This window comes from Vicugna pacos, chromosome X, assembly GCF_048564905.1.
Source record: "Vicugna pacos chromosome X, VicPac4, whole genome shotgun sequence".
Taxonomy (NCBI): domain Eukaryota; kingdom Metazoa; phylum Chordata; class Mammalia; order Artiodactyla; family Camelidae; genus Vicugna; species Vicugna pacos.
In genome coordinates, this window is record NC_133023.1 from 61466027 (window position 1) to 61475215 (window position 9189).

Below are 9189 nucleotides of genomic sequence, written 5' to 3' on the forward strand. Positions count from 1 at the left end.
TCTTAGCTATGCCACCAAAAGTACAAGCAACAAAAGAAAAAGTAGATAAATTGGACTTAATAAAAATTTAAAACTTCTGTGCATTTAAAACTTCCTTGCAAAGGACACTATCAAGAAATTGAAAAGACAAGCCATAGAATAGGAAAAAAATTTGTAGGTCATTACATCTAATAAGGGACTTGTATCTAAAATATATACATGTCTTAACTCAGTACTAAAAAGATAACCCAAGTAAAAAATGGGTGAAGATTTGATAGACATTTCTCCAAAGTTATCTGAATTGCCAGTAAGCACATTAGATGCTCAACAACATTAGGGAAATGAAAATTAAAATTACCATGATTCTGATCACTCTCAAATAATCCCACTAAGATGACTATAATAGACAAGACAGACAGTAACAAATGTTGACAAGGAAGTAAAGAAATTAGAACACATACACTGCTGGTGAGAATATAAAATGCTGAAGCCACTTTGGAAAACAGTCTGGAAGTTCCTCAAAAAGTTAAACATAGAATTATTATACGATCCAGTGGTTCCACTCTAAGATATATAACCAGGAAAAGTGAAAACATATATGTACACAAAAACTTGCACATGAATGTTCATAGCAGCATTATTGATAATTGACAAAACATGGAAACAAATATTCACCAACAATGTAGTATATTTATGCAATATATTATTTAGCCATAAAAAGAAATAAAGTAATGATACATACTACAACATGGATGAACCTGAAAAATTATGCTAAGTGAAAGAAGCTAGACACAAAAGGCCACATATTGCATGATTCCATTTATATGAAGTGTCCAGATTAGACAAATGCTTAGAGACAGAAAGTAAATTAACAGTTGTCAGGGATCAGTGGTAGGGCAGGTTGGGAGGGAATGGACAGAGACTGCTAACTGGTACTTTGTTTCTCATTTTGGTGATGAAAATGTTCTGGAATTAGATAGTGATAGCGGTTGCACAACATTGTGAATATACTAAAAACCATTGAATTGTATACTTTGAAATGACAAATGGTGAATTTTGTTATGTTTCTCTCTGCAAAAATTTTTAAAATGCTTTTGTGAACATCACAATACAAAAAATCATGCATTATAATATTTCACTAACTATATTTTTGGAGATATAACAAACCACAATCATTTTTGAAGAGAATTTTTATTAAGATAAATCCAGTAAAATTTTGTGAATACACATATAATCAGAACTGCCCCTTTGAAATAAACATTTGTATTTCTTTTACAAATGGAATTACAATTTTATTTTTTCCCAAAATAATATTAAAGTTATATTTGGGAAAGATAATTCTAACTCTTAGCATTACATGAAAATAGTTCACCTTCTTTATAAAAGCAACCTAGAGAACCACAAGAATGTTGGAGGAAACTCTTTTAGGATGTCTCCACTTTGTGAAATTATCACATATAGGAGTAAAATTAAAGTTCAAAGATTTAGCACATAACTTACCGAAAAAGGTATTCACTGACAAGCTGAAAGCATATTTTTTCTATATATTCCATTATTATAATCACAAAATTTATAGACAATGATTTCATGTTAGGAAATCTGTGTCTAATAATCAGTATGAAGATGCTTTGAAATTAAATTGATGCTAAAGAAAAGCTGTGTTTATAAAATATTTGATAAAAATATTCATCTCTATTAACATTAAAACATGGAGGTACATATTACCAAAGTATGAAACCATATAGGGCAGCTTTAAACAATATTCTGGGACTCTTCTTTTTTGACCTCTTCTTTTTCAGCTGTTTCTTTTCCAATTTCAGCCTTGCTTTCATGTTCCTTTTCACCTCCTCCATCTTTCCGTTCTCCTTTCCCATTTTCATCTTTTCTATTTTCTTCCTCTTTTCCTTCTTCTTGTTTTCCATCTTCTTTCTCTTTTCCATCTTCCTTCTCATTTCCATCTTCATCCTCTTTTCCATTTTCATCTTCTTTTTCATCTTCATCCTCTTTTTCACCTTCATTCTTTTTTCCATCTCTTTTCTCTTTTCTATCTTCTCCCTTTTTTTCATCTTCTCCTTTATCTTTTCCATCTTCCAATTCTTTGCCATCTCTGTTTCCCTTTCCATTTTCATTCTCTTTTTCATCTCCTTTCTCTTTTTTATCTTCTTCCTCTTTGCCATCTTCTCCTTTCCCTTTTCCATCTTCATCTTCTTTTTCATCTCCTGTCTCTTTTTTGTCTTCTTCTTCTTTTCCATCTTCTTCTTTCCCTTTTCCATCTTCACCTTCTTTTTCATCTTCTTTCCCTTTCCCATCTTTGTCTTGTTTTCCATCTTTTTCTTTCTCTTCTTCGTTTTGATCTTCTCCATATTCTTTCTGATCTTCTTTTTCATCTTCTTTTACTTCTGCTGTCATTGCTTCTCTCTTTTTTCCTTCCTCTTCTTTGACATCCTCAAATTTTTCTTCATTTGTTTCCTCAAGTTCTTTTCCAGAAGCTGGTGCCTATATGTATAAAGAAAAAATAAGTTTATGTTTGTAAATGTGGCTTCTCCTAAATATTTACACAAGATTATATCTATTTTATGGAAAGAATAATACTTCATAAGAAAGTAATTTTCCTGTGGAAATGCTCTCCTAAATATCACATTCTGAGGAAACATTATAAGAAATAGGATTAATTAAAATATCTCCATGCAAACATGCAAAAGTAGATATCTGGAACAATAAAAATTCAGGAAAACTTATTCATATAAATAATTTTCATTGCAAATATGAGGAAACAGTAAATACAGAAAAATAACATATATTCTGTATCAGCAGATCTCAATGAGTATTATGCATGTAAACAAAATATATTCCTTCAGAAATAATACATTTTATTTCTATAATAGTGAGATTTAGGTTTACTTTGAAAAAGTTACTTGAAGTTTTTTTTTTATTTTAACCAGGTATCATAAGATCACTTATAAAAGATTTTCCCTATGTGCGCAGATTTGGTTGGTACATTTGGCATTAAATATCATTTTCATTGTTTTACTACAATACCTAAAAACGTGGTATGCTAAATATGCAAAGAAAGACCTACTGGAAACATTTACATAATGATTTGTTTTGTAACCTAAAGAGGGAAAAGGAATTATATGATCTCAGAAAGGGATTTACAAACAGCCCATGTGCTGACAAAAGGTATAGAGGATTGGTCTATATTTAATAAGAGAATCACTATATTATTAATCACTGGCATTACTGTGTTAATATCAATGCTAACTCATTGTTCCCACTACCCATATATGTAAATTCTCATATTTTAAATTCATTTTCTTCCTTTTCTCCTTAGACATCATCATATTATATGCTATAAACTGAATGCTTGTGTTCCCCAAAATTCATATGATATAACCTAATTCCCAATGTGATGATATTTGGAGATGGGGCCTATGGGAATTGATTAGGGTCATGATGGTAGAGCCCTCATGAAGGGGATTAATGTCCTTCTAAAAGAGGCCCTTCTCACACCTTCTATCATGTCAAGACACAGTGGTAGGACTGCCATCTATAAACCAGGAAGCAGGTCGTCATCAGACACCAAAAATGCTGGCCCCTTGATCTTGGATTTCCCAGCTTCCAGAACTGTGAGAAACAAATTTCTGTTGTTTATAAGCTACCTAGTCTGTGGTATTTTGTTACAGCAGCCCAAACAGACTAAGACATTATAGAACGTTTCTCAACTCTTAAACTACAAGATAAACAAGATTTCTTTCAGTTGCACCCACTGTTAAACTTTCAAATGGACAAACCTGTTACTATTTTAAGATACCTCGATAATTTTGGCTTCTCCATTTTCAGCAGTTTCATTGTTGTATTCGTCTTTAACAACTTCTTTCTTGGTTTCAGCTACTGCTTTGGCGCTTACATATGAGTTTTTTTCCATCATATTTTTTGTCTTCATTTTCTGCACAGCAACACAAAATAGTAAAAAATAAATTTACAATTTCACCAGTGTGGCTCAAGTTATTTTACTAGTTGCTGTAATAATTTATGGAAAAGCTTTAAAATATCCATATAATCTTAATATCAACAAAATTATCACTTGACACTTTCAGTTTCATTATAAACCTGAAAAGGCATTAAAGTGAAAAATGTTCCTGTGATATAAGGCAAAGAAATTTTCTTTTAGATGAGAAGCAACAAGTTAGAATGCTGACCAGTAGCTACTCAGGGCCAATTGCCAGTATCAGGTTAGACTTTGATAAATTAACTCTCTTTAGGGGGGCAAGTTTATCTCTGTCGCATCTATTAATTAGCAACAGGGTTTTAACTATTTTTTTAATGGAGGTACTGGGGATTGAACATAGAACTTTGTACATGCTAAGCACACACTCTACCACTGAGCTATATCCTACCTCTCTTCAACAGGGTTTTTGATTGCAGAGTCTCCATTGGTAATAATTAAGAGAAATACTGTGCCATCAATTTAGATATATTTGAAAGAGATCACCTGGGGACATTAGTAATTCAATCTTTGGGTCTACAAGTTGTGGAATGACTTCAATCATGATTGCTTTACAAAGCAAGCTCTTTGCCTACATGTGTATGTAGTAGAAAGAACATTGGGTTAAGGGGCCAGCAAATGTTGTGTTTTAAATCTGGGTCTGTTTCTTGATGTGATCTTCAGCAAAAGCATAAATCTCCTTGTGCTTATTTTTTAATATGTAAAAGAGAGTAATACTACCTACCTCATAGTGATGTTATAAGAAACAAATGATAAAATAGATGTGAAATTACTTCAGAAACTGTAAAATGCAATATAGATATGTTATTATTCCTTTAACACATGCAATACTGAGAGTTAAGGAGGGTAACATGTTTTAAAGCCCATGATTATATAGTATCTGTTTTATTTTAGCACTGTCTTTTATTTTTAAAGGAAATAAAGTGTTCACTATTTTAATAACTTATAAACTGAGTACTTAATTTTATAAACAGTGACTTTGAAATGTAAAATAGAAAAAAAAACTAAAAAGAAACTTTCTCCTCTGTTGTCACGTACTATTATTACTAAAACTTCATTTGCCATAGTTTTAGCGATATCTTTTAATCAAGGATTTCAAAACATTTTATGACTACAACTGTAATTTAGCTTCTTCAACCACAAAATGATGGAATTAGATGATCTCTGATGTTCTTCCTAGCTTTAATCTTTTATGATGTTAAGATTCACAACCAATCCTTAAAACATCAATCATACCTCAATAAAGCAGTTTTTAAAAAGAAATAAAATTATACTGTTTTCACTAAATAAATAAAGTATAGGGAAAAAACTGGACCTAATATTGAGGCTATTTCTATTTCTAATGTCTTTAGCCACAACATTAGAGCATAGAAGCCTATATGAAATGAATTGCTTGCATTTAAAAATAATACATATGAAAGCACTTTACATACTGCAGAGTATTATCAAATGTTAGTTACTATTATTATCACAAAGCATTACTTTGGTTACTACAATTTACACCTCTTGTTTTCCCAGGAATATTGGTATTGTGACTATATGATGTCCAAAGGCACACTTTATGGGTCTAGCCAATTAAAATTTTGTTTTGTCTCTTCCTAATGAAAATGCCAAAACACAGTGGACAATCACAGAACATGAATAAATATTTCTTACTTACATGTACCATATGTATATATGTTATATGTAGTATATATCATGCTATAATATACATTATAATATATAATATAATTACTAACTGAACAGAAAATTTTAAAAGCCAAATGATCAACTGTATGCCTTTCCAAAAAGCTACTTCTAAAGAAAAGCAAATTTCTCTCAACATTGCATGTTGATATTTACCCTTGGAGTTGATGTTCTTTTGGACTTCAACTCTGGTGTAATGGGCACAGGCAACTGCATCAAAAATCAAGTCATTGGAGAAATAAGGAAGAAATCATAATTGAAGAAAGATCACTAACAATGAAATTCAACCTCATAATTAAAATAAATGAGTATAGTTCAAACTGAGCACTAGTATAAAAACATTTCCTTGGTGTGAAAGTTTTTAATGTCAAAAATATTGTATTAAATAACTAGTATTATCCAGGAGTCCCTGAATTTTAAAATTACATTTTGCAATACATGGGCAGCTTTTTAAAAAGACTACTTACAGCAGACAGTCTGGCTGATCTTCTCTTTGGCTATAAGTTAAAAAAATGATCAGTTATGAGAATTATACATGGATACATGAAACTAAAAATATTTATATTGTGGTGAAAATATTTAGTGTTAACACTGTATATATCTTGTCATTAAGAAGCATTGTGAACTTGACTAGAAAATATCATAGTAAAAATATAAGTTTTGATTTTTTCCCTCCTCTGGACCCTTCATACAGCTAAGGAAAAAAAAATTCCAAATTAAACTTCAATTGCTAGGCTAAATGAACACAATGGCTAGTAACAAGAAGCATATTTAGAAAATATAGGCTCTTCTTGCAAACTGACAAAACAATTCTTTTGCTTTAAAGGAAGAAGCTCTCTCTAGATCTTAAGCACAATAAAGTCCTAAATTCCAAGAAGTTTGGAGTTTTCAATGACTACTATATTTCTGAAAGAGCTCACTGGTATACCATATTGGTACTCATATGGTGCAAATATACTAACCAGCATTTTTTCTTAGCTGCTTATGTGTCTCAAGTTTATAAAACAAGTAGATCTTTTTTCAGACAGATTCTGAAACTAAAGAAACTCACCTCCTGCCTCATATCATCTTGACCTGCAGTCTGTACAGGGGAGAAAATCACACAGATATAAGGTCATTGATATAAACATACAGATCAGAAAAAAGTGCCTATGGATTGCAGTTGCAATATAACAGCTTAAGACTTTTTCCTGGATTCCTGCTCAATTAGCCACGTGTTATTACCTAGTACCATGCTACATACTGCTGTCTACTAACGTGCAAGTATGCACCAAGATGCAAATAAATTCTCAAGACATAAGTTTATACAACTGATAGTCAATTTCATCCTCTTGTGTAAACTGCATCTCCTAAAAACAAACCTTTTTAATTTTAAAATCCACCTGTTGTAGCCAGTGTTAAAGCCAGAAAGTGTAGGGCGGGCAGAATGAAGGTGGTACTTCATGCAATTTCCCTGTCTGTTTAGGCTTTTTGCCTGAGATGCTATTGTATTTATCCGACCCTCTCTTCTAATTCTGGACTAGTCTTCCCTCCGAGTTCTGCATATAAGAACTACAACCCCCACAATGCTTTGGGGGGAGCTCTTTGTTACAACATCAATGCGATATTCTGAGAAACCGGCTACGGATTTTAAAACTTCCCGCCACTACCTGCTACAAGGTTGCTGTCAGCTCTGTAAAATAGCAAGACCCACTGCACAAGCCTAGAAAAGAGCAGCGGCAGGAATCTCAGGAAGGGGGATGGTGATTATAAACCATTTCTTTCCGTATCCAAGCAGCCCTTTAGCCTGGGAATTATCAAGCTATTCCATGATTTGTAATCACAGCCCCAGAGCACCAGGGAATTTCAGTCTTATTCCTAGGTTCTAAAAATAAGGAATGCGAACGAATAAATAACAGTAATACCAAAACAATCATAACGCCTTACATTAGCACAGTGTTTTACAATTTTATCAATCAACAAAATAGCAATCAATTTCATTACTAAGGGACTCCCCCCACAAAACAGACTAGCAAATACCGAGGCATTAATTTACTTCCCGTCCAAGAGAGGAGCCACAGATTTTTATGTGAGGTATTGCAGAAGACTTGTAGCCCTTGAACAGCTCATATCAATTCTGCATGTCTAAAGTCAACAAATCCATGCTACCCCCAAAACAGCAATAGTTTATCTGACTCATTTCTCTTATCATCCTTCCACTTTTAGACAGTGAGCTTGGAGAACCCCAGATCTCTCAGCCCTGAAGTTGCTAATTACAGAGGTGAATCTCTCCCTTCTCTAGGACAGTTTGAAGTCTGCGCCGCCTAACGGCACAGGATTACCATTGCATAGCCATCTGGCATGACAAGAAGTGGAGGAGGGAAAAAAAGGAAAAAGAAAACGGGAAGAACAAAGGCAAATACAGGAGAAAGCCATGGCTTTCATTCCCCTAAACAGGTCGGTTCCCGGAGAAAGGCTGGAGGCTGAGGAGGAAACTAGTGCCTGGAAGTGTGGTTGGGAGAAGTGTTCTCCAATACGGTAAGCGGAGGAAGGGGGGTGGGGTTGGAAGCGACAGCACAGCGCTATGGCTGTTTGTAATTCAGCATGGAGACACCTCTCAAGCGATTCTTTCCCTTAAACAAAACAAGCCAAAAGTGAACTACTAGTTGCATGAGAGACCATCCTCAGCCTTACATCGACCATTCTTTACACTTCCCCCCTCTTCCATTCAGCACATCACAAAATTGAACTAGAAGCCAAAATGCTTAAAAAAAAATCTCTGCCGATTAGGAAATATGTATTTCATTCGCTAACCCCCTCTTTTATCTTCCTATTTCACTTACCTTTCTTTTGGGCATTGTTGCAGCTCTCTATAGGAGATCTTAACAGTCAGCAAGAAAAAAACCAAAAACAGTCTTTACTCGACCGCTCTGAGAGCAACTGAGTTTTCAATGAACTAATTGCAACACGACCTGCACTCGCCTAAAAAAAAAAATCCCTCATTATTGGCAACATTAAACGCACCAAGACGCAACCAAACTACGTGAATGGTTAGCGGGAGTGGGAGCCAGATTGGAGTGACAGGCTGTCAGGCCAATAAGGGGAGGTGACCAGACCAGGAGGCGTGGCCCACGGACTTGCCCGAAGACCTCGTACTCTGCCTGCTCCTACCGCTGGTGGGGTGGATGAGCACCCGGACTTAGCAGATGCAAAGTGCTGAAGCATAAAACCCGCGGGAAAGCCGGAATTGTCTTGATCGTTTTTCCCCTCCTTTTATATTGTAATGACAGGCGAAGGTAAATGCACTTGCTTTCTCCTCGGTATCCAAAACTCCCGCTTAACTTCTTCCTATGGGGGAAAGTGCTTTAGAAACATGTTTGAGTCTAGTTTCCACTCTTTCCATTCTACCTGTGGCAGGAGGTTGGCGATGAACTGGGGAAAACACTTATTCAGAAAGTAGAAAAGACTGGAGCTGTTTTTCAGGTTGTAGAAACTTTCCGCCAAAGCAGAATTGTGGTCCTGGCAGGAGGAGGGTGCCA

General features: G+C 34.5%; 1 protein-coding gene across 2 annotated transcripts; it reads right to left on the minus strand.

Moving 5' to 3' along the window:
- Nucleotides 1–1535: 1535 nt before the first annotated feature.
- Nucleotides 1536–8589, minus strand: HMGN5 (high mobility group nucleosome binding domain 5). Of its 2 annotated transcripts, XM_006219097.4 has the most exons (6): nucleotides 8494–8589; nucleotides 6723–6752; nucleotides 6139–6168; nucleotides 5828–5881; nucleotides 3791–3925; nucleotides 1536–2475 (listed from the first exon to the last, which is right to left on the minus strand). In XM_006219097.4, exons 1-6 carry the CDS (start codon nucleotides 8506–8508, stop codon nucleotides 1732–1734), a joined length of 1008 nt encoding a protein of 335 aa, XP_006219159.3. In that variant the 5' UTR covers nucleotides 8509–8589; the 3' UTR covers nucleotides 1536–1731. The 2 variants fall into 2 exon arrangements, with proteins under 2 accessions (XP_006219159.3, XP_072812412.1); XM_072956311.1 differs by lacking the exon at nucleotides 5828–5881.
- Between the last annotated feature and the right edge of the window lie 600 nt (nucleotides 8590–9189).